The sequence below is a fragment of the Magnolia sinica genome, chromosome 6 (genome assembly GCF_029962835.1).
Source record: "Magnolia sinica isolate HGM2019 chromosome 6, MsV1, whole genome shotgun sequence".
In the NCBI taxonomy this organism is placed as follows: domain Eukaryota; kingdom Viridiplantae; phylum Streptophyta; class Magnoliopsida; order Magnoliales; family Magnoliaceae; genus Magnolia; species Magnolia sinica.
In genome coordinates, this window is record NC_080578.1 from 95,072,717 (window position 1) to 95,098,023 (window position 25,307).

The window sequence follows — 25,307 nt, forward strand, 5'->3', positions numbered from 1 at the left end:
CTAGGTGAATTTCCTAGAAAATCAACTATCCATTAGTTGTAGGGGATTCCACCACCACCCTTGACTTTTACCTCATTGACACATCACATGGAAGGCGAACGATCGTAAGAGCTGAAGCATTGGTGTTATCGATCATGGGAGCACAAAGGAAGCTGATTGAAGCACGGGAGAGCATCGATCAAGTAACCCAAGCAAGGCGCTACAAAGGGGCTTAATCTGATAGGTAAGTGTCAATTGTAGAGTCCATCCATACACTGAGTCCATCCATATACTCTTTCCTCGTGAAGGATTGAGTGTAAGAGTTTGTGACCCAAACTCGAATAGGCTCTTATGTAGGGTCGAATTCACCGACATGGGTGTGTACGTGGTCCACCGGGCATGGGTGCGTACATGTTAGTCTCCGTGGGAGCTTCGACGGGAGTAAATGCAAGTCCGTGGATTAAGACCGAGGTTGTTGGTTAGCCTATAGAAAACCAATTTAGTCTTCGACGAGAATGTACGTTAGGCCCTTATGTAGGGCTATAAAGGTTAGAGGTGAACCTATTGAAAACTTCCGATAGTGAAATCCGGTACACTCAAGGAGAGTGCGTCTGCCGGGAGTGGAGTAGGGAAACTGAACCACTATATATGCTTGTATTTGTGATTGACATTTGAGCACATTTCTAATTATGCTTATGAACTTAATTTGATGAATTATGTATGCATGATTAGATGTATGTCAGGTCTTGAATAGTTAGCACATCCCACACATAAGATCACTATCTTGATTTATAGACTAGTTGCTTCATTATAACATATCTTGTAGTCTATGTGATTGGACCCACGTTAGCTTGGAAGCCTTAGTGTTAATTTGCCTTACTTAGTTTAAATTGGTAAATTGTTCAAGTAGGCAATGTGTTTATTTGTAAAGTTTTTAATTGGTCCTAATCATCCCCCCTCTAGGACTTAGCCATAATTCTATAACTCTGCCAAGCTTCTGCACACGCCATGGTAGACTTACAATCCCATCACGCAATTTCAGTTATAGCTTGGAGGGGATGAACATGTCAGAAAGACTTCGGTAAAGTTGGGAATCGTCATTTAGGTATCTAGATGAAACTGAGTCCAACTGTGAGTCGATATCACCAGGTTTGATTTCCAGATGAAACTTATTTTGGATCTGCATCGAGTCAAATCAACTTCCCATGTTTCTATAGTAAAGATTGCTTATAAATGGATAATCCGCATTTTCTACTTGAATTATCATAGCAGACAATATGAATGCAGTGATTCATGAATCATGATTGCTTGACAGGTTCCATAGAATGCTGTTTAAAAGTTTAAATGTTTTCTTAGCTGGGTACCAACTGCACGGTTACTGATTCAAATTATTATGTGTGTTATCCTACTTGGCAGATTCTTTTGGAATTACAGGTGTATGGGTTGTCAGATTCTGTAAAGTGCCGTACCGAAGGATCTAAGATGACAATGTCCTCTTGTAGCGGATCACATATGAACAACGGCAGCACAGGAACTGTTCTTACTAACTGCACTGCTCTGAGTGGAAACTTTGGAATGGGTTTGATAGGATTACAAAATCTAGGGAATACTTGTTTCATGAACAGTGCAATACAGTGTTTGGTGCATACAGATATGCTTGTTGAATATTTCCTTGGAGACTACAGTAGAGAAATAAATCAGCAGAATCCATTGGGCATGGGTGTAGGTTACCCCCCCCCATAATAAACATCTTATATTTAACAGTGGAGCACTGCAAATTCCAGATGCCCCACCTTCAAGTGTCAAGCACAAATGTACCATAGGTGCCAACATGGCATGTGTTGGATACAGGACGTTCATGGGGAGGTTCCCACTGTGGATGTTCCTTGGCCTAGAAATCCCTCTGGTCCATTAATCTAGTGGGCACGAAGAAATGGATGGTTAGAGAAATGAAAACCAATGGTTTACATTCAATGTTCCTGCGTTTCTTACCTGATATGGCTGGTCTGATTTTTAGGTAGGACCAGATGCAGTGAGGGGATGTCTGATAAATGTGCTTGATCTGCACACATGCAACTTTCGCATGTGTCGTGCATTTGCATATGTTGCTTGGAGGAGCATCTGGAACCACTGTTCCTCTCAATGGTCATAAGAGCTTTCATTTTTTCTTAGTTCATGTTCTGATAGAAATTCCATTTTGTTGGTTGGGATATGTCTATCTTTTTCTACTCACGAGTATCATGTTTCTTTGTCAGGGTGAGCTTGCTTTAGCATTTGGAGAACTATTAAGGAAGTTATGGGCTCCTGGAAGGGCTCCAGTTGCACCCCGATCGTTTAAAACGACACTTGGTTGTTTCGCCCCCCAATTTAGTGGCTTTAACCAGCACGATTCACAAGTCAGTAAAGTTTTCTCTCTTAGAAGGGAAGTGCTAAAGTGATCTGCAGTTAAGGAAAATTGGAGTGGGTTGTTCATCATGGGTTGCGCACTGTAGACATGCCCCTGCCTAAAAAATCTGGATTGAAGAAAGCATCAACATCCCTTTATTCAATGTACATCTGTGACCACCTAATGAGTGGATCAGCCTGAATTTTGGTGCAGGGCATCTTCATGACTGGGTCTCATTTGATGAATGGAGGGATCATGGACTCATGACACAGATCTCCTCCACGATCTGCATTTGATGAATGGAGGGATCATGGACTCATGCCACGGATCTCCTCTGCGGTCTGCCTTTGCATGGATCTCTTTAGCATTTCCCCTCGTACAGGGCTTTTATAAATATAGGTCAAATGGCAGTAGCCTACTTTGTCCTTTGTTTCTTTTCTTTTCTTTTTCATTTTGAAAGGTAACACTACCAGGGATTGAACCCTGGATCACTCACACACACCATGCTCACAAGTTCTAATTTTTTGAATTCTAGAAGGAACTGTTGATTAATTTTTTTTTTCTTTGAATAAAATCATTGGTTAATTTGTTTCCATGGTTCCTTCATAGGAGCTTCTTGCTTTTTTGTTGGATGGACTCCATGAAGATCTGAATCGTGTGAAACACAAGCCTTATTTAGAAGCGAAGGATGCACATGGGCGCTCGGATGAAGAAGTGGCTGACGAGTACTGGGAAAATCACCTGGCTCGCAATGACTCTATCATAGTTGATGTATGCCAAGTAAGTATCAGATCAGTTTTCTGCTGTGCTGTTCTTTACATGGATATCACGCTTCTTGGGTTGTGAAGCAAAGATTATTCTTGCTTCAATCTTTCTTGGACATATGATAAACCACAATTAGTCTCAGGTGACCATTTTGTTTGTCAAATCTGTCTTAGATTTATAATTGTTCCAAATTACTTGTTGGAAGACTTGCAATGGTCCTATTCATACTGCCCTCAAACTACTTAAAATTGAGTACTCACATGAATTTAGTTAAAAATCTTGTGTTAAATGCCTACATATAATTTAAGTATCATGCTCTATCTCCATGCATGCATTGCAGATGCATGAGATCCTGACTGTTCATTTCCTTGGCTCACCATGGATGTGCCGACCCCAAAATCACACTTGTTTGATGATCCTGGCCTCCAATTGCAACACTTCCTCCCTTTGAGTTTGGACGTGGAATTTTGTTCTCTCCATCCATTTACAGTACTCAAAACTCCTCCAACTAGGCCAAGGTGTTTAGTAACGGTAACAGTGGCTGTAATGGCCACCACTGTTACCTTTACGATATGGGTCGAAATGGATGTTATGGCGCCCGTAACGGCCGTTACGTCTCTTTTTTTTTTTTTTGAAAAAAATACTGAGAAACCAGTATTTGCCCCGTAATGTTGATTAAAAAGTATGGAAAACCTATATCTGCCCTATAACAGACAATTACGGGGCTGTTATGGACTTTATAGGGGACGTAACGTGCCGTTAACGGCAATTACAAGTCATTTTTTTTTCCATAACGGCTGTTACGGCCGTTACGACCCCGTAACGTGTAATAGTTGCCACCCTTACCTTTACGTAACGGCCTTTACGGTACACCATGAACTAGGCTCTGCAGTTGTCCTTCGGTGTATTTTTGGGATATAGTCCATCCAGGGTAGGGTTCATGAGATGAGTGATCAGATGTTTTATGTGGGTGCCATATGTTTGAAAACTTTGAATATAGAGTGCAAGATTGATAAGGATCAAATCACATCATGGGTACCGACAAGGTATTCTGTAATGGTAACGGTGGCTGTAATGGTCACCATCATTACCTTTATGATAAGGGCAATAACAGTCATTACAGTCTCTTTCTTTTATTAAAAAAAGAGCAGTTACGGGTAATTTTTTCCATAATGGCCGTTACGACCCTGTAATGTGTAACGGTTGCCAACGTTACCCTTATGCAACGGCCTTTATGGCCCCTTAACTACTGTTATGGCACGCCATGGGTACTGGTCGATACCAATATGAAATCTTTGGTGAATCGGTGATACTAAAGTTTGTGATGAATCAGCAAAGTTGGCCAACACGTATTGGTCGATATGCATTGTTCAATACTCATGAGATTTATCCTTTTTCATTTTTTGGGGGTTGGGTCTTTTCTCTCTTAGAGGAGGCAAAAACATTTCTCTTGTAGAGTAGTAGATTTGTAGCACACATTTGATATGTTTTTTAGTTTCATACACAAATGCAGTTCTTTTTTTGCTTTTGTTGATGTACTAACTGCTAAAAAATCATAAGGGTGCATTTGGATACATATGCTGATTGAATTGAGAACACGTAGTTTAGACATGTTGAATGAATAATTGTGATGATATTTCTTAGTATTCATAAACAGGAAGTAGCACTCTATTTATAGTTACTCTAAATTTTCATGTCCTACTTGACAATAACACAATTTTTGTTTGGGACCTTAACTGGGGATTTTAACACTAAATTAGTTACAATTTGATCTCTTCAACTTTATTAAATTGTTATGTCATTGAAGTCTATAATGCATCCCTGAAACTCTAATAGTAAAGTCAATAGGGCCACTAGAAAAGTCAGGCTCACCATTCAATGTTGAATAGAAAGACAAAAACAGGCCAGTAGGCATATCGCAGTGGATTAATTATACTAAAACAGAATAAATATAATAGTCATTTTCCATTTTTTTTTTCTTCCGATTGATCTAATGTGTTTTTCTTCCAGTTGTTCATCTTTGAGGGAAATTCACACTGATAATATGACTGATTCACACTGACTCATGTAACTTTTTGGGCTGGTCAATATGGACACTAATCTGAATATTTCGAACCGTGGATTCAAGACTTCAATCCTTTCCTTTTCACTAATTTATGTTTTCAAGCTTTATCAAGTGGTATGCCTTACTGGTGCTGGTTCATAACATTTCTCAATCACCTAGGGGTCATTTTCAATTCAGTTTGGTGGTCTGAGTTTTTAGTCCTAACAAAATTTGAAAGCCTTCAATAAAATTCCACTTTTCTTCCTAATACAGGGACAATACAGGTCGACGTTAGTATGTCCTGTCTGCAATAAGGTCTCAGTTACATTCGATCCATTTATGTACTTGTCGCTGCCTCTACCTTCAACAACCATGCGGACAATGACCGTGACAATCTTCAACACTGATGGCAACATGCTACCATCTTCATATACCATAACTGTGCCCAAGAACGGGAAGTGCAGGGATCTGATTCAGGCCTTAAGCATTGCCTGTTCGTTAAGAACTGATGAGAACCTTTTGGTGGCGGAGGTATGTGATAACAAATGTACTTCCATGAATCTGTTTTGCGTCCAGAGAAGTTATTGATTGCTTTACTAGAGTTTTGATTAGTCAACATGCACCTCCAGACTTTCACACATGCATATGGGTTATCTGAGATATGCATCAGGTGTTCCCCAAAGATCACGCAAGTCATTCATCGACAAGGTTTTGAAAATCAGTTTCAGATGGTCTATTGTTTGGCCCAAAAACGATATGATCTTCTGTGCATATAGGACCATGGTTCTGAATGTCGGTATCAGTCGGCAAATCAGCCCGGCGTGAAAATGATATGATACGGTGTTGCGTATCGGTATCGGGGCCGTATCGGTCAGATTTTTATTTTTTTTATTTTTTATTTTAAAACAAAAAATATGAAAAAATATTAGAAAAAATAGGATAAAATGAGATATCAAAGAATCAATCCTTTTTTGTGTGTGTTTTGTGCATGTATTCAATGGTTTATCGGACCATTCTTTGGTAAGAATGCTGTCCTGACAGGTTGACCTATTGTAAGTTGTGTTCATTTTTTTAGGTATAAGCTATTGATATATGTTAGAAATTGACCCAAAAATAGAAAACAAAGGAAAATAACTACTTTTAAGCAATTCATACCTAAAATTTGTTAAACAATTAATCATGCATTATTAGCTAATTACAAGTTGCCATTGAAAGAAGAAAAATAAAATAAAAATCAAACAGTTTTTTAATTTTCCCCAAATGGGGTCCCCAACTTTGATTTCCCCAACAATTCCCCAAATCTATGATAAGATCTAGTTTAGATCTTATGGAAATACCCCCCTATGCATTACATTTCAACTTATTTGAAAAAAAAAAAAAAAAATTTATTTTTTGAAAATCTAGAAAAATTAACATAAAATTTGAAAAAAGTTGAAAAACCCCGACCAGATTTAGTGTAGATCTGATCGGAAATGGCCCCCATGTAAGATCTCTGATCAGATTTTATTTTTTTTTAAAAAAAAAACAAAAGAAAGAATGAGTTTATGAAAAATAAAGAAAATTGAGCGTCAATACCAAATAAATAAAAATACATGAAATCGATCAACAAATCAAGTATTGTTTGGTGGATGTAGGTATAAAATGATGATTTAAAAGGATTTGAACCAGAATAAAAAATGATTTTTTTTTTTTTTCAAAATCGACCCCAAAACCTTTGATTCTTCAAATCGACTTGAATTAAGTTGTTTAAAAATTTTAATTAAGGTATTTTGTATCGGTAACGGTGGCCATAACAGTCGCCACCATTACCAATACGGGTATCGATTGTAACGGCCGATACGGGGGTGTAACAACCGTTACGACTCCTGGTCATGGTTGTTACGTATACGTATCAGCTTTATGTGTGTATCATAATGGATGGCATAACACCTTGGTTTTAATCCTCCATTTTGATGGAAAAGTTGCCAAAAATCACTTAGAGATCGTCTATTTCAACAATTTCAAGCAAAAATGAAGAGAGGAAGGGGAGGGGGATTGAAAAAAGAGCTGGTTTGGGGATTTTTTTTTTAAAAAAAACCTGTATCGATTTGACCGATACAGTTACCAAATATCCGTACCAATACAGGGGGTATCGGCTGGTACACCCTGATCGATTTTTCCTATTGGACAAATATGACCTTGTATCGCGTATCGTATCAAGCCGATACCGATACGATACGATACGAGCATATTGGCTGGTACAATATCGATTTTCATAACCATGCATAGGACTGTACTACCATTGACCTTGTATTGGTTCTTTTCTTGTTTGGGCAAAGAAAAGCAGAAAAAAGGAAAAATAGGAAACATAACCCATCATTTATTTACTTTTTTTGACATATATGCAATGGTGTATCCGGACTGTTCTTTTGTAAGAATGCTGTCTATGAGTCTGTCGGCTTGACCTGCCAAATCTAAATTTGGTGTTAAAGCTTCTATGAACTAGAAATTATTTGTTTGACTACCTATCATAGGTATAATGGGTTTGTTACATATTCTAGCCATTCGTCACGGGATCCACAATGGATGCTTCCTGAGTGAAAATATCTGTGGTTAAAATCGCTGATGGCATCACTGCAATATAGTAACAACAAAAGATTAAGTAACTATATACTTGTTCCCATCATTTGAAAATGAGTTCCTAGCCTTCCTCTAATCTTGAGGTGAAGAAAAAACACTGAAAGTGCAAGGAATAAGCGACAATCGAAAAGTGGCCTTTTATTGGCACATCAAACAACATGATACAGAGGTGTATTGGCACCAACAAAGCCCATATTGGTCACTACACCTACCAATCTTTGAAGTATGTCATTTCAGCCCTTTATTGGTAGAGTATCACTACCAGCCGATTCGGATATGATGTGCTTGCACTGGCTGAGGTGATACAGATATTTGGAACCATGCTCATCTTGCATTAGGACTGATGGCTGTGTTTTCTAACTTGTCAGTTGCTTTTGTACGTGGGTCATTTGATGAGTTGACTGGCCTGATTTTTGCACAGCTCATCTATATGGTAGGGCCCATTTGATCATGGCTTGGATGTCCCGCATTGGCCTTTTATCGTGCATGTGGGCTTATAAGTCTCTGTTTTACTGTATATAATGTACATTTTAAAAATTGAGTTGTGAAGCTAACTTTTTTGCAGGTTTACTCTAATCGCATAATTCGTTACCTAGAGGAGCCATCTGATTCAATATCCCTGATTAGAGATGATGACCGACTTGCAGCATATCGGCTGTCAAATAATCTTGAGAAGCTCCCATTGGTGGTTTTCATGCATCAGCGCATGGAGGAGTAAGCTTATAATGCATAGTATCCATAACGTAATGAGTAAATTAGTTCATTTTTTAGTTGGTATTTCTACTCTATTTCCTCCCTTTTGTAGCCGTATATTGGAAGCTACGCATAATGCATAGTATAACTTTGTCCCAATGATTTGAAATGGTCAAAGTCAGATGCAATGTCTGAGCACTATAGTCTTGTCACCATGCTAATAGGGCTTGCATGCTATTTAAGAATAATCAGTTGAGGTTTGGGACCCCAAATGCACCCCTCCAGGTGTACATCTACATGCAAGACACATCCCTAGCTCACATGCATGAAGGAAATCTGAGCCAAAGTTTTGTGGTTAATGATATTAAGGATCGAGCTTCTAGTCTAAACATTCCATTTATGCATGTAGGTCAAGAGGCTAATCTTATTGCTGATATTCTAGCTAGCGAAGGTGTTGGCCACAAGGCTATTTGTATAGACATTTATTATTATTACTTATCTTAATAAAATTTTCTTTACTTCTCAAGAAAAAATGTGTCAGGCTGGATGACCATATAAATCTCGTTGTTCAACTATCAACAAGGTTTTATCTATCTTTACCTTTATATATATATATATATATATATATATATATATATATATATATATATATATATATATATATATTTCACTCTTTGGATATGGAAACATGTATCGATGTTGTCGGTAATATCGCATATACTAGGGAATGCATTGCTGTTTGAGGGAAACATTCGGAGAAAGGTGGAATTTTTTGGTGAAACTTCAGGAGATGATAAAAGATACATGATTACATACTCATGACCAAGGTATTCCATATCGGTAACAGTGGCTGTAATGGCCACTGCCATTACCGTTATGATATGGGCCATAATAGCTGTTGCGGCCCCCCTAACGGCTGTTATGGCTTCTTCTTCTTCCTCTTTTTTTAAGAACCGATTTCGGCCTTATAGCAGACTGTTACGGGGCCATTACAGGACTGCTACAGTGCAGTTTTTCTGTAACGGCCATTATGACCCGGTAATGTGTAACAGTTACCACCGTTACCCGTTTTGGAATACCTTGATCATGAGTAAAAATATTACAAGAAAGAAAGAAAAACTATATATAATAGGTCCCATTTTATAGGGCCCTAAACCATGTGCTTTTAGACAAAGGCAGTGCAATTATATCCAAAATGAGTTCATATCATTCAAATATCATACAATCAAAGTAATAAGGCAACTAGATTCCAAAGAGAACCCAAAAAAATATAAAAAACCCTCTGCTTCAAACCCACATGGAGTTGCAAGGTGACTCAAAGTTGTCACCCTTGCTCCCACTAGGGTGACCATAGCACTGTTAGTCAATGTATTTGCAGTTCTGTACCCGAGTCATGAAAGAATGATACCAGGCCATGCATTGCCTATCATATTTTTGGTACTTATCATCACCAATCTGTACCAATATGCCCATCTGTGGGTACGATGTGACTGAAATTGTGGGTGTCGATTGTGGCTCTACACCTTCGTACTCAAACGAGTATTGCAAAAACTTGTGACTATTCAAGATCCTTATGAAAGAAATGATCACATCGGAGTGTTTCCGTGATCGAATCTACTTTGAATTTGATAAATGCATTGCTTGTGAAGTATGTGTTTGTGTATGCCCCATAGATCTACCATCCATCTACCCTTTCACATGATCGATATCCCTTTCTGCCAGACCTGCCCATATCCATAGTCAGATGACTGTGGACGAGTATCATAATGGTTGGAACCAGTCATCCTTTAGCTGTAGTAGCAACCGTGTGCATAAGATGGGATGGAAGTGGAGTTTCCCTACTCATAACTAATGTGTAGGGACCTTCTATGTAAGAAGACTCCTTGCAGCGCGGGAGCTTTTTTCTTATTCTTATGACACTCAAAATGCTGACTTGGCTCTGCTGCAGTACATGAAGACGATGAATAACAGCTAAGGTTTTTGTCCTAAGTGGATGGTCGAAGTTTGCTTCCTCACTGAACTAGCTAACAAACTTCTGATTTTGACATGCCCTACAAGCATCGCCAACACCAGCATCAACACCAACACCAACACCAACACCACTTTTGCTGCCCCGGCTCTTGCACATGTTTCCTTTGTCATCCCCGTTACCACTGTGGTGTCATCCTTATCATTCAAGGTTAGGCCATATCACGAACCTCTGTGAAGATGCCTCATGGCCCTCATCCATAGGTGTTGGGATCCTGGCCAACACGTTAGGAGTTGTCTTGAGTCACCACCTTTGCTATAACCTTGTCGATGTCAATGCCTATAGCTACTGCCTTTTGGACCATGGTTGTAGTAGGGCCTCCATTCACATCGTCCAAGTCAGCAATGACCCACTTGTAAAGTGGGTCCTTGACCACACCCTCCTTATCAAGAAATGAATCTCTACTTATAGGCATCGGGTCTAAGGGGTTACGCTTTGGATTTGCCCCATTATCAGCCTACAGCTGCCTCTTTTGCATCTCCATGTTGTAGTGGCAGAAGACAAGCTTCTGGAGCTTTGAATATCAAAGTTTGTTTGTTTTAATTGTGTGGATGGGCAACCACGTGCTCCAATTCCTCTCAAATGGTGAGGAGGAAACAATCTAAGCTATACAAGGACTGCCAGTAATAGGATAGGAACCGTAAGACCATATAACAACCACCATTTGCCTGCCAATTCATCACATATATTTGTTGGCTCATTGTAGTAGCATAGCGCAATACATAGTAATGGTAGTAACTAGCAACTAACTTTTAACTATGATATTGAACAATAAACTCACGTGTCATCATCAATGCCCTCGATGCCAGCCTCAAATTAGAACTGGCCTCTAGCATCTCTAAACGCCCTCTTATGGAAAGGAATTGCTAGGATAGCTCCAAATGTTTTTGAAAGGACATCTTTTGAGTTGAGTAATGGGAGAAGAATTAGATTTTGGTTGGACCAATGGAATGGCAACTCTCTGCTAGCAGATGATTTCCCTGACCTTGCTGCTGTCTCTCCTTCATTGTCTGTCTTGGTGGAAGATTGCTTCTCGGGTATAGGAAGGGAAGGAGTATGGTTCCCTCCTGTGAGAAGAAATCTGTCGGACTCAGAAACTCAGGAATTCATTTGACATTCACCCCTGTTCAAGATCAGAAGACTGAAGACTCCCTCCGCTGGCCTTTAGCCTCCTCTGGGTCTTTCTTGGTGCAGTCCTTTTACGCCTCTCTCACTTGCCCAACCACGACAAAGAGATGCTATCAAATGGGAGTGGCTTGGTTCTATGGAGGCCCTCCTAAAGTGGTTGCATTCATCTGGCTAGCTGGCAGAAATAGGGTGCTCACAATCGACAATTTGCGTAAAAGAGGAATGTTTTGTAACAAACTCTTGCTACATGTCTCGAAGATGCAGAATCCGTAGATTACCTTTTCATACATTGCTCCTCCTCGACAATCTAGTGGAAAGTTCCCTCCTTTGCTGAAATCAGTGGCTCATGCCTAAATTGACAGACGACCTTCTTTGTTGCTGGCATGCAAACCCGGGAAGAAAGAGAGGAAACAGGAAGTGGAGGATCCCACATTTAGTAGTGCTATGATCTATTTGGATCTAAAGAAATAGCAGATGCTTTAGGAACGTGAAAGTGGATGCCTCTGCTGTTTTCAATAGGGCTATCCTTCATGTTGTAATTTCGAGCTCACAACAAACCCGGATCTACCCTAGATATTAGAAATTCGGATCTAATACCACCATCAATCCTGCGCTTTGCGGAAGCACATTCAGCGAGGATAGAACAATCAAATTAGAATCAACCTATCAAGCAATCACAAACACACGATTTTTACGTAGAAAACCCTTTCGGGAAAAACCACAGCACCAAGCGACATAGATCTCCACTATAATCGAAACCTTTGAGTTACTCCACTCCCCTTCTCTGATTACAGAAGCAATCCGATCTCCCCCTAGGAAAACCCCTAGTCCTTGAGAAAATCCATTCCTAAGCCCTTGCAAGTGTAGAAAACCCTCTCAACCTACAAAACCCTTGCCCTATAAGAGAAAATACTCGTCCTCTACAAAGCCCTAATCGAATTAGGACTTAAATAGTTGGAATTACATAAAATCGTGTAATAGAGTCGATGACTGTTGGTCAGATCAAACTCACCATCCGTTGGACCGACTTGGATTGATAGAGTCTTGCTCTGCTCTTGAGAAATCCTGCACTTTGTGGGTCGAACCGAACTCCCTACTTCATCTCCCAGACTACAGAATCCAAGGCATCTATACAACAATCTTCACCTTGACTTGTATTTTGCCAAGTCACCTTGAAGAGTTCCTGTGCTAGCCTCCACCTTGAGCGTAGACCGCTTTCTGCATCCTCCACCTGGAATACAGCTCCATTTGCACCCCTGTGCAAGGGTGCCCAATCTTATCAATGGTTGATGAGATTGATTAAGTCCAAGCAATGCTTGAACTTGTCTGTGGTCACCGGCTTTGTCAACATGTCCATGACATTCTCGTTTGTGTAAGTCTTTTGAAACTGAATCTCTCCCGAAGTAATGAGTTCCCGTATCTTGTGGAACCTAACGTCAATATGCTTGGTTCTTGCATGAACACTTGATTCAACACTAAATGGATAGCGCTCTAACTATCGCAATGCAATCGAATCGCCTCCTGGTTCAACCTGAGTTATCCAATCAGACCCTTCAACCATAATTCCTCATTCGAAGATATATTTCGCCTTCGTTGTAGACAACACTATCATAGACTGTAGCATAGATCTCCAACATATCAATCCGCCTTCTAACGTGAAAAATATCCTGTAGTGGACCTCTTGTTATCTAGATCTCCTGCATAATCCGCATTCACGTCGCCCACAACTCCACCTGAAGCTCTATGTCCCCTGAACATGATCCCAGTGTCGACTGTGCCCCTGAGATACCCGAGAATCCACTTAATTGTATTCCAATGCTCTTTTCCCGGATTCACAATATATCTGTTGATAATGCTAACTGCCTATGAGATATCTAGCCTCGTGCAAACCATTGCATATATGAGAGTCCCTACTGCACTCGTGTACGACACTCGTGACATGTCTGAAATCTCCTCTTATGTGTTTGGACATGACTTGGCTGATAACTTTAAGTGACCTGGTTGACAACTTAAAGTGACCTGCTAGAGGCGTGCTAATTGGCTTAGCACCTTCCATGTGGAACCTCTCTAGCACCTTCTGCATATATCCCATCTGAGATGGCCACAACTTTCCAGACTCTCCGTTTCTGTGAATTTCCATGCCTAGGAACTTCGCAACGCCCATATCCTTCATATCAAACTCCTTGCTTAACAAAGGCTTAAGCAAAAGTATCTCATTGTCCTTCGCAACAATTAGCATGTCACCAACATATAATATCATGTAATTTATGTAGCAATCATACTCACATCTGATATAGCCAATCTCAGACATGTAGGAATTGAACCTCTTGTACCACTACCTTGGAGACTGCTTCAGCTGATACAATGACTTACTGATGCAGGACATGAAATTAACCATGGAGTGCAAGAAATCAAGTTTGTGATTATGCCAATATTAAACAGTCACAAAATTGACAACCTACATACTATCAAACATTCAAGAAGGGGAATCTATGGGGGTCCAAGCCTACACAACCATTAGGGCTGGATCAAATAAAATTATAAGCCAAACAAGCCCAAAGGAGTGTAAGAATCACCCATTCTTGCATAGGATTGTTCTCGACTCGAGATTCACTAAATTTTAATTTAGGGGAAAATCTAGGGTTTGAAAATTGGGGAAAATTGAGATTTGGGACCCTTTTGGGTTGTGAATTTTGGATTATGAGGTTTTCTAGATGACGGTTAGAGATCGGTCAAGGTCTTTGTAACGCCCTGAAAATCGGGGGTCGAGCAGAAGCTCAGCTCCCGAGTTCTAACCATCACTATGCAACATAGATAATGATGATTGAATGTTGTTCATATTAGTGCATTAAACATGAGTGAGATTATACCAAAACAACATATCATACTCCAGAGACAGTTAACTTTCGCAAGCGGAAGACTATGATAAATATATAAAATATATAAACTGTTGTAAGTCTCCAGAGTGTGAACCTGATTCCAGGTTAAATATATACATGTATACTCCAAAAATGAACAAAATGAAGATACATGGGTGTTCCAAAGGTACAAATAATAAGTGTAATGGTATCTAATCAGCATCCCTGTAACCATGTCGATCAGAACATGGTCTACATAGACCCGCCTGATAGCTGCATATAGGAGAAACCCTTCTCATTATCATAAAAGTCCGGCTCCGCTTCGCAAACATCGCCATCATCTGAAACTAAAATAGGGTCTGGTTGGTGTTTAAAACACCGTCCCTTAACGTGGGAGTGAGTGATCAACTCAGTGAAACAATAAGGCAAAGGTTAACATGTTATCAATTCAACCAAGCAGTAATGATAAAGTAGTACAACATTCAAGTCCTAAATACTCTTGTTAATGCAAGAATGGTATGTGATAATGATGCATGCCCTCGCCTACACTCCCTCAGCGTCTTCGTCTCATGGCGCGCATGGCAACCTCCCGAAAGTGCTCTTCCTCGCTAAAGCACATGCAGTGCGGTGCATGCTCATGTTAGCCAATACTTATTTAGATTTATTCATACAACAGTGTTGGGAAGCCAAGGTACCACCCTTTATATCATTTACCCAACATTGATCCATTTAGGGTCGTCAATCCTAGTTAATCACATATGATAGGCACGTTCAGGTCACTACCACCAACGCCCTACCAACTGACAGTCTATTTTCGAAGGCTCATCACCAACCCGAATGGGGACCACAGCCAGGCTGCGCCGGGGTAGGCCTGTTTCATACTCGAGGTCACTCCACTAACGCCCTACCAACTGACAGTCTATTTTCGAAGGCTCGTCACCGACCCGACTGGGGACCACAGTCAGGCTGCGCCAGCGTAGGCCGATAGCTCGAATACAGTGTCCCATACCACCGTATTTGGCTCACGAGTTTGGATTGCTCACTGGTCACTACGGGGAGGCTTGTCGCCCCAGCGTAGGCCGACAGCTTGACCACGGTGTCCCATACCACCATGTCCGGCTCATGAGTCTTAGCGGATCGAGGTACCAAGATTAAACGAGCTTTTCACTGGTTAGTTTGGTACCTTAGGTTCAAGCAGTAACGTCCATACATGGTGAACACACAGTAGGCAAATCGGGTTACTTGACAAGTTCGATTGGTAAGAGCGTACGTTAAATTAATCGACATGGAGCGCTAACCATTGTCGACAATCATCGTACAACTTGTATTCACCGAACACATCAAATGTGGTGAGACTAGCTCGGCCACTCAAACAGGGAATTGTTACCGATTGCCTGGACTACGTAGTAGTCCCAATCATATTCAAATGCAGCATATGGAGACATGTAATAATCATATAGGCATTTAACAAACATTCCCAACACGAATCTCATTCGAGCATTTCATCGAACACATTGCACATATTACCATATATTGCATTTCATCCATAAATTTCATACTCGGAATTTAGGTCACATGAAGGAAACTATACATATAGATAAGGTAGCTGAGAATTCTATCTCAACACCCTTATTAAATACAATTCTCATCAAACATTTTCTCATTCAGACATATTATCAAACACTTGGACTATGTGTATCAACATACATATAATAAATTAGTTATAACATATATTGTAGCAAATCCTTTCACGAGGAGTTGCCACAAGTACAACAATCACGTACTCTCACTCAGGTAATCATAGCAAGCACAAATCTTAATTCCATATTCATCTAAACATTTCAACAAACACATGGAATGCATTATATTCAACATAGTTCACAGTATATGTAATAAACGGAAATCATTGCATCTAAGCACATGCGACAGCAATCAAGTCAGTCATAAATCATTAAATGACATTGAAAGCCTTGAAAACCATAACCTAAACGTTTATAGTCTGCACCTTTCGCCGGTAGACTCGTAACGAACTCAGTTTAAACACTAAGCCTTTGTCTACGGCACAACGACAACCTATAACATGAAATAGGTTAGCTATTTTATCACTTACACTATTGGAAACCCTTAAACAGATTAGGGTTAGGTTTTCTTATCCAAGTACGGAGTTGGAATCACCGGAAAAGCGATACAGGTGTGGTGGTTAAGCACGTGGAGTGATGGGATTAAATCCCAGGAAGAAACACCGATTCTCTCTCTCACTTTCTCTCTCTTTCCTTCTCTTTTCTCTCTTCTCTCTCTTAGGGTTTTCCAAATTCGTATGGAATGAGAGAGAGGGTATAAGGCCCTTATATAGGCCCAAAAGTGATGGGAATGGCCCCAGGGCCAGGGTATACTTGGGTTGTAGCCAAAGACGGACTGTTTCGGTCCAATGGAGCACTTCTGGAAGCCCCTTTTCTGGTTGCGGTCAGACTTAAGCTCCCAGACATTGGATCTAGGTCGAGTTAAGTTTTCGGTCTGATCGGATTAACAGATCGACCGCGGAGGACCAGTTTCAGTTCAACGATCACCGGTATCCGATCAGGGCCACAGGTACACTGACATGTGTTGGAAATTTTTCCTGATCCGAGATTGTAATTGGGTCAGATTCCGACGGTCTGAATCCTTAGATTTGGTCTACAAGTGAAACGACTCAATTCACTTAAATCCCAGTTTATTTCCTAAAAATATTCGTGGTTCTCACACACTTCGCTCTGGGCTCAAGTTGTACGTTTCTGGATACTGTTAGGACTTGATTTTCGAGATAGTAGTTAAGTCCAGTAAGGCAGTCATTACCGTATAGTTTCGCAGTAATCGGACTTTCAACGTGCGGTCCAGGTCCGATACGGAGTTTCGGCGTGCTCCCGAGAGCAACCGGGTTTAGAGATTGATCCTAGATTTCAGGGTAATATAGCGTTAATGATTCTACAAGTTTTGGATTTTGCAGTTCGTATTTAAAGTGGTTCAAGCTAATTTCACTGCGAATCTAGTTTAACACTTAGTTAATTTCGTCTAATTTCCAGAGGATTTGGCCCTTAGTGATTTCTGCCTAAGGTGGTGCTCGGGTCTTTGTACGGATTTTTCCTGGACGTTACAGTATTCGAGGGTACAAGGGCTAATTTAGCAATTTTCGGATTTAACAATTCTGTTGTACCACATGTTGATCATGTTTAGGAGTGAATATTAGGGATAGATCTAAGGGGGTTTAGGTAGAGTATTAATGGGGGATCCTGTGGGAAGGTTTTAAGCCAAAGAAGGGAAAGTAACGGAGGGGAAAAGAGGACCTGGGATGGGCCACGCATGCTGGACAGTAGGTTGGCCTGGATGCATGTGTGTGATTGGATGTCCGTACGTGTGTGGGGCTCACAAAATCGGGAAAGGACTCCTAGGTTAGGATCGGATAGGGGTAGGTTGTTTTTATACAAAAAATCATTGCGATCCGGCATATGGTTTGTGCGTAGTACTCCGCTGAAGTTTCAACCCCGTAGATGCGCTAAAATTTGAAAACCTTCTTGTGCACCGTTGTAGGAGAGGATTTTGATGTGAAAATTGGTGAATCTGATGGTGGATGGGGTGTAGAGGATGATGGATGAGATGCGGAAGAAGATGGTGATGATTTAGAGTGGGTGTGGCTTCGCACCACGGTAGTTAACCCTTTGAGGAAGGGAGGGCTTCACACCCAATTTGAACCTTCAACTCAATGTGAGAGAGGAAGAAAAGCAGGAATTTTTTAATTCATAATATCATGAGAGTCCATATATGGGATTGCTTTATTTATAAGAAAACCCTAAATCCAAAAAGATAACTACCCTTGCGCCATGTGCGCGCACTAATACCAAACTAAAATAAAGAAAATAACTAATCTAAACAATCAAAACCTTTCATGATGTTTCTAATAATAAAAATAATCAAAACTCAAAATCCTAAATCATCTAAAGTAGTGGGCCACGATCATGAGATCCGATGGTATGATCTATGTGATGATTCGGTCCACTCCAATGCTCCATAATGCAGCCCCCTAATTATGGGGTTATCTAAAGATGTCGTCGTTGATCCAAATTGAAAGTGAGGCCTGCCTCCTCCTCGAATACGTGTGTAGAGGGGGCGTGTGCATGATGTCCCCATCAGTTAGTCAACCTACACACGTGATCTTCCTTACCAAGCTCCTTAAATCTTTCTGCCTACTTCATGTAAATGACTTTCCCCAAGTTCCTATGAAGGAATACCGTCTTCACATCAAGTTGCTCTAATTTCAAATTGGATTCCGTTACCATAGCTAGTAGTACCCTGATTGATGTATGTTTTACAACTGAAGTGAACTTCACTGCAATCTACTCATTCCCTCTGCGAGTACCCTTTTGTTACAAGCTGTGCCTCGAACTTTTCGCCATCTTTTTTTGTTAGTGTTTCATTTTTTCTGAATGTCTACTTGCAACTTATAGCCTTTTAACCTTTCGGAAGTTCCACTAACTACCATTTCTGATTCCTGTGTAGATATTTTATCTCCTCTGCCATGGCCGACATCTACTTGTCGCCGTCTTTTTTAGACTTAAACCTCTTGAAATGTGGAGGGATCTCCCCTCCTTGTGAACAACGTGAAAGAAACCATGTCATTGAACCCATATTGAACCGGGGCTCTAATCGTTCGTCTCTCCTTGTTTTTGGCTATATTTTCCTGGGTATCCTGCTGATTGTTTTGGTCAGTTTCTTGCTCTTGTTGAATTTGACCGCTCAACTGGCTCCACCTGCACTGACAATCTTCTGCCTCAACATGTGTTTCTGACTTTCTGCAACATCATTGTTGGCCTTCAACATAGATGCTTCTTCGAAGATGACATATCTGCTAATGACTATCTTTTGAGAAACTGTATCCTAAAGCTTGTAACCTTTAATACATTTTTTATACTCGACAAAGATGCGCGTTCTAGATTTGGGATCTAACTTTGTCTTTTGTCTACTCTGCACTTGGACGTATGTTGGACACCTGAAGATCCTCAACCCTAAGTAATCAACGTCCTTGCATGTCCAGACTTCTTCTGCAACTTTCAAGTCCATCACTGTAGATGGTGACCGATTCACAATAAAGTATGCCATGTTAACCGCTTCTGCCTAGAAGCTTTTAGGTAGCCCTGCATCAACTGCATACTGCATGCTTCTCGCCTTCTCCAATAGAGTTTTGTTTGTCCTCTTTATCTCCCCATTTTGTTGTGGGATCCCCAGAGCTGAGAAGTGGTTTGTGATGCCGTGTTCCTTGCAGAATTCCATAAATTCCACCTCTCTGTACTCTGTACCGTTATCTGACCTAAGACGCTTAACCCGTCTCTCCATTTGTTTCGCTACTCTCACATTCCATCTATTGAACTTGGCGAACACCTTAGACTTGTGCTTTAAGAAGTAGACCCAAACAGTCATTGAGTAATCGTTTATGAAGCTCACAAAGTATCGTGCCCTTTAGATGCTATTGTCATTGGCCTTAAACATTGAAATGTATGTAATCGAGCACCTCGTTGCTAGTATGTGTAACAATCTTGAACCTTACCCTGCACCACTTCTCATAAATGGAATGCTCACATAAATCCACCTTACATGCCTTAACTCCCTTCAACACTTTCCATTTATGGAGTTCCATCATACCCCTCTCACTCATATGCCCTAGCTGCATATGCCACAGGTTAGTGTCATCTGTGCTGGATTTTGCGGGTGAGGTAGTAGCAGCCTTACCTATAACCGTGCTCCCAACTAACTTGTATAGATTTGCCGTCTTATGTCCTTTCATTAACAACATTGCACCTTTGGTGACCTTGATTACACCGACAGATGCGGTGAATGTGCACCCATTTGTCCAAGGATATCAAGTTTTTCTTCAGATTTAGGACATGCCCTCATCAAATAAAGTTCGTATGACTCCATCGAACATCCTTACCTTGACGGTCCCTATTTTGATGGCCTTGCATGTAGCGTCGTTCCCCATCAAAACACTCGCACTATCATAGGACTTGTAGGTATCGAACCAAGTCCTATTCGAGCACATATGATACGAATATCCTGAATCAAGTATTCATGTATCTGTAAGATGACTCATGCCTGAAGAGACTGAGAGGTCTCATTCTGGGCTCTCTTGTGATACGTTAGTCGATTCATTGCTTTCTAGGTCATCATTTCATTTCTGACAATCTCTCTTGAAGTGCCCCTTCATGCCACGGTAGAAGCATTTGTCCTTAGCCTTCGATTTCGATTTAGACTTCTTCTTCCTGTCAGACTGAGATCGCTCCACGGGTCTTCCACGTCCCTAACCCCCTTTCACAACTAACCCCTCTGCCTGAGAATCCTCATTGCTTAATTTTTTCCTCACCTCGTTAGACACGAGAGCCGTGGTGACTTTCTCCATCTTTAGAGTACTCTTCCCATATAGCAGGGTAATACGAGATAGTCGTATGATGTGGGAAGCGATGCTAGAAGTAGCAATACTTTATTGTCATCTTTGATCATCTCTTAGAGTCTCAACAACTTGCTACATATCTTCGTAAACGAAATCATATGCTCCAGAAGATTGGATCCTTCCATCATTCGTAGCCATTAGTTAGGAACTTCGCTATGTATAGATCTTCTAGTTTCTTCTGCATATTCATGGCTGATTCCTCATCCAGAACGTTGTACATGACTTCATTTGATAGACACAGATGGATGATGCTCGTTACCTTCTCCCTGAGTTTGCTCCAGTCGTCTTTCGACATGTTCTCCAGTTTAGTATCCAACAATGCCTTGCTCAACCCTTGTGACATTAGAAATCCTTAAACTTTCGCTACCACAAACTGAAATTGTTCTTCCTATCGAATTTTTGTAAATCAAACTTCGAACATCCTTAGCCTAATGCTCTGATACTACTTTGTTGTAATTCCGTGCCCACGACGAACCTAGATCAATCATAGATATTAGAAATTCAGATCTAATACCACTGTCAATCTTGCGCTTTACAGAAGCACGTTTAACGAGGATAAAACAATTAAATTAGAATCAACCTATCAAGCAATCACAAACACATGATTTTTACATGGAAAACTCTTTCGGGAAAAACCACGGCACAAAGCAACATAGATCTCCACTATAATCGAAACCCTTGAGTTACACCACTCCCTTCTTCGATTATAGAAGCAATCCGATCTCCCATTGCAATGCACACCCTTAGGAAGACTCCTAGCCCTTGAGAAAATCCCTTCCCAAACCCTTACAAGTGTGGAAAACCCTATCAACCTGCAAAACCCTTACCGTATGAGAATAAACACTCATCCTCTACAAGCTCTAATTGAATCAGGACTTAAATAGCCCGACTTACGCAAAACCCCGTAATAGAGTCGATGACTGTCAGTCAGACCAAGCTTACCGTTGATCGGACCAAACTCACCTTCGGTCGGACTAACAGAGTCCTGCTCTGCTCATGAGAAATCTTGCACTCTATAGGTCAGACTAAACCCAGTTCGGTCCGACCGATAGAGCATTGCTTCATCTCCCAGACTGTGCAAAATCCAAAGCATCCGCACAACAGTTCAGTTTAGAGATTGGGTCCCTTAGATTTTTTTGGATCTGTCTTTTCCCTTGGGGTTTCCTTGTTTGGAGCGAGGTTGTTGTATTTGTAGTTTAGTTTTGTCTTTCTTTTTATTTTCTCTTTTTTCATTTCTTTTGCCCTTGTAGCTTTCGGTTCTCTTCTTCTGGATTTTGCCTAATAAATTTCATCTTAAAAAAAGAGTAGAACTACATATTAAATATTAATCATCTATGCACCATTTGATATGTTACACAAAGATGCTGTAACCCATAAGATACATTGCCTCATTACTAAATTGTGCTTTGGGCTTCGACTTGGGAAATGATTTAACGTAGATTTCGTGAACGTCCATTTCCAAGGCGTTTTGTCCCAGAGTCTATTCTTGTATTGGTACTTTGGGTTGTGGAAATATGCTGAACCCCGACAAAATTGAATCAACAACATAGAATTAATGACCATGAATGCTTGTGCAATATATAACAACATACTAAATAACCGGTGTCATTTATGATTCTATATACCCATTTATACGATCAAGGGTAATCTTTGTTGCCTCTCATGAGCCGCTTTGACTCGTAATCGACCCCATCGACAGCAATGCCTTATTCTCTACCACCCTCAACACTTTATAAATCAGTTCAATGATTATAGCCACTTCACAAACTTTATCCCAAAATTCATTACTGATCACTATGTCCTTAATCCTTTGTGCAATTTGAGTATGGTTCTAATTCCAATTAATGTTCTATTGGGAGCAAGGTATTCCATAATGGTAACAGTGACCATGTCGGCTACCCCCATTACCATTACGATACAGTCATAACACCCATAACGGCTGTTACTTACTTTTTTTTTTTTTTTTTTTGGTTGGAAAAAATCTATTTCAGCCCTGTAATGGACCATTATGGGACCATTATGGGCCATTTTTTGGGAAACGATCATTACGACCCCATAATGCGTAACGGTTACCCCACCATCACTGTCACATAACGGCTATCGTGGCCGTTTCTTAACCCAAAATTGTTTGGTAGTTGAACAAATTTCTTAGTTCAGCCTTGTGCTTTCTTAGGCTCTCCGATGATGAAGTTTGTAGCAAACTATGTCATCCCTGGCTGAACTGTGTTCCCTCCACACTCAACATTGCAACCAATAACCAAGAATGAGAATATATGAAGTTTGTCACTGTCTTTGCATCCTCAATGACACTCTTCACTGTTAGCCTCTCTTGTATCGACTTTAGCATCGGGTCTATATGGTGAGCTGTGCATGTAGACTAGTAGAAATTATACGTGTTCATCAATTGCTTCACGGCTTTCTAAATGCACTACCATTATCTGTCACAATCTGGACAACATTCTTCGGTGACAGCTCTTGCATCACATCCTTCATTAGTCCATATATGTGGGTTACGCCCATAATTCTGTTGGATGCATTACACTTCAGGAAATTTGTCTTCTCTCAAACATTACACCATGAATTTAATTATCGTTAATCTAGCGGGCTTCGTCCACCATCACACATCAATATAATCCTATAGACATCCCATTTTGGCCTCAATGAAGATACATAATCCTTCATCTTTTGCACCAGCTCATCCAGGCAACGTTCAATGATCTCCAAGAGTGTTGAAGGCTTCACACTTGGGCCAAAGCTTTGCACTTCCTCAATCATATTTTGAAGTGTGGGCTGGCAACTGCATTAACTGGCACATGATTCAATATAAATTTTTTTGATATGAAGCTCTCCACTTGTGTCCCACTGTCCATTGGTGGATTTTGCACCCTGAGTGATCTGACTGACTTAGCCTCCCAAACCCCCAACTCCTACCCCTGAACCACCGGCCTCCCATCTACTGCTGCTCTCATTCCCATACTACAGTCCTCAACCCTTCTGCTGAACCCACGAACCTCACACTTGGACTCCTCAAACCTTCGCCTATTTTCCTCATATCACCACATCTGCTCTCTATCCTGGGCTTTTTGCATAAAGGCATTGGCAAACTATCTAAATGTCATCCTCTCATGCTCCATGACACAATTCTCAGGGACGACGATGTCATCGTACTCATCACTCGGGTCCTCATCCATAGTCCCTAGACCCTGTATAGGATGCACTAGCTCCTCTTTAATTCCCTTCTCCATGCCTCCCGGTCCTCTCATTGTGCCACACCGGGTGTGCCATGTTCTTCATTTGCGCGAGATGGTGATGGTCTCGACAAGGCAAAGGATCGTTCCAGCTTGCAGCAAAGAAGACGAAAATCCTTCTGCTGACCATCTGGAAGCAGCTTTATCAGAAAAAATAAATTAAATATTTTTATTTTTTGAGAAGAAAGTTAACATGTTAAGCTTGATAATTAGCATTCCACATGTGTACATTCCTTTTTTTAGAGTCCGTCTTATCTTCTGCTTTGTCTCCACACCATGAATCTTTCCATGGGCATTGCAATTGCATATCTTTTCTTCACTTGAAACTATCTGATCAGAATATTTTCTTTCAGGCATTACATCAGTGGTAAAATGACATCATCCTGGAAGGCATTTGGAATTCCTCTCGTAACAAGGCTGGGTAATATCACTAACGGATCTGATATCCACAAACTGTTTCTAAACTTATTGAATCCATTTCAAAGACCCGGAGAAGCTTCCTTAGATGACCAAGACAATAGCATGAACAGTGCTGCTGTTGAAGGTATTGTGATGGATGATGCCACAAGCCCTCATATTTCAGGTGGTGAAAATTCAACTGAGGAACCAATGGACAAGTCACATTTTGAGAACAAAGTAGAGTTTTTCTTAACAGATGAGAAAGGTATAACAAAGGACTACAAGGTAGAAATGAATGAGCCATTTACAATAAAGGGGTCTTGTAGACGGCTGCATGTGCTTGTGTGCTGGCAGGATAAGACAATCAAACAGTATGATATACCGCCTCTCATTTCATTACCTGAGATTTTCAAGTCTGGATACCCAAAGAAGCCTCAGGAGTTAATTTCTCTATATGCTTGCCTTGAAGCTTTCCTTAGGGAGGAGCCTCTAGGACCGGAAGACATGTGGTAAGCATACACCAATCGATCTCCTTTTTATTGGAAATATGCTTGTATTTGTAGCTGGCATTCTGCATGACAGATGCAGGAAAAGAGTGCAACAGGAGAAAGAGATTATTTGGTCATTTTTTGTTGTTAGGTGTTTTGGTTATTTCCAAGCATTCATGTTATGTACAGAATAGTG

The 25,307-nt window shown here is 40.6% G+C and overlaps 1 protein-coding gene across 3 annotated transcripts in view; it reads left to right on the forward strand.

Moving 5' to 3' along the window:
* Positions 1-25,307, forward strand: part of LOC131249143 (ubiquitin carboxyl-terminal hydrolase 8-like) — a 53,155-nt gene that overhangs the window by 20,655 nt on the left and 7,193 nt on the right. For 2 of the 3 annotated variants that reach the window (XR_009172685.1, XM_058249719.1), the window contains exons 6-11: positions 1,396-1,701; positions 2,235-2,375; positions 2,975-3,145; positions 5,448-5,705; positions 8,359-8,507; positions 24,578-25,132. Coding sequence is in view for 2 of the 3 variants with exons in the window: in XM_058249719.1 (XP_058105702.1) it covers positions 1,396-1,701; positions 2,235-2,375; positions 2,975-3,145; positions 5,448-5,705; positions 8,359-8,507; positions 24,578-25,132 (1,580 nt within the window). In the remaining variant the exon portion in view is untranslated. The remainder of the gene's footprint in view (positions 1-1,395; positions 1,702-2,234; positions 2,376-2,974; positions 3,146-5,447; positions 5,706-8,358; positions 8,508-24,577; positions 25,133-25,307) is intronic. The other variant, XM_058249720.1, reaches the window with a different exon arrangement.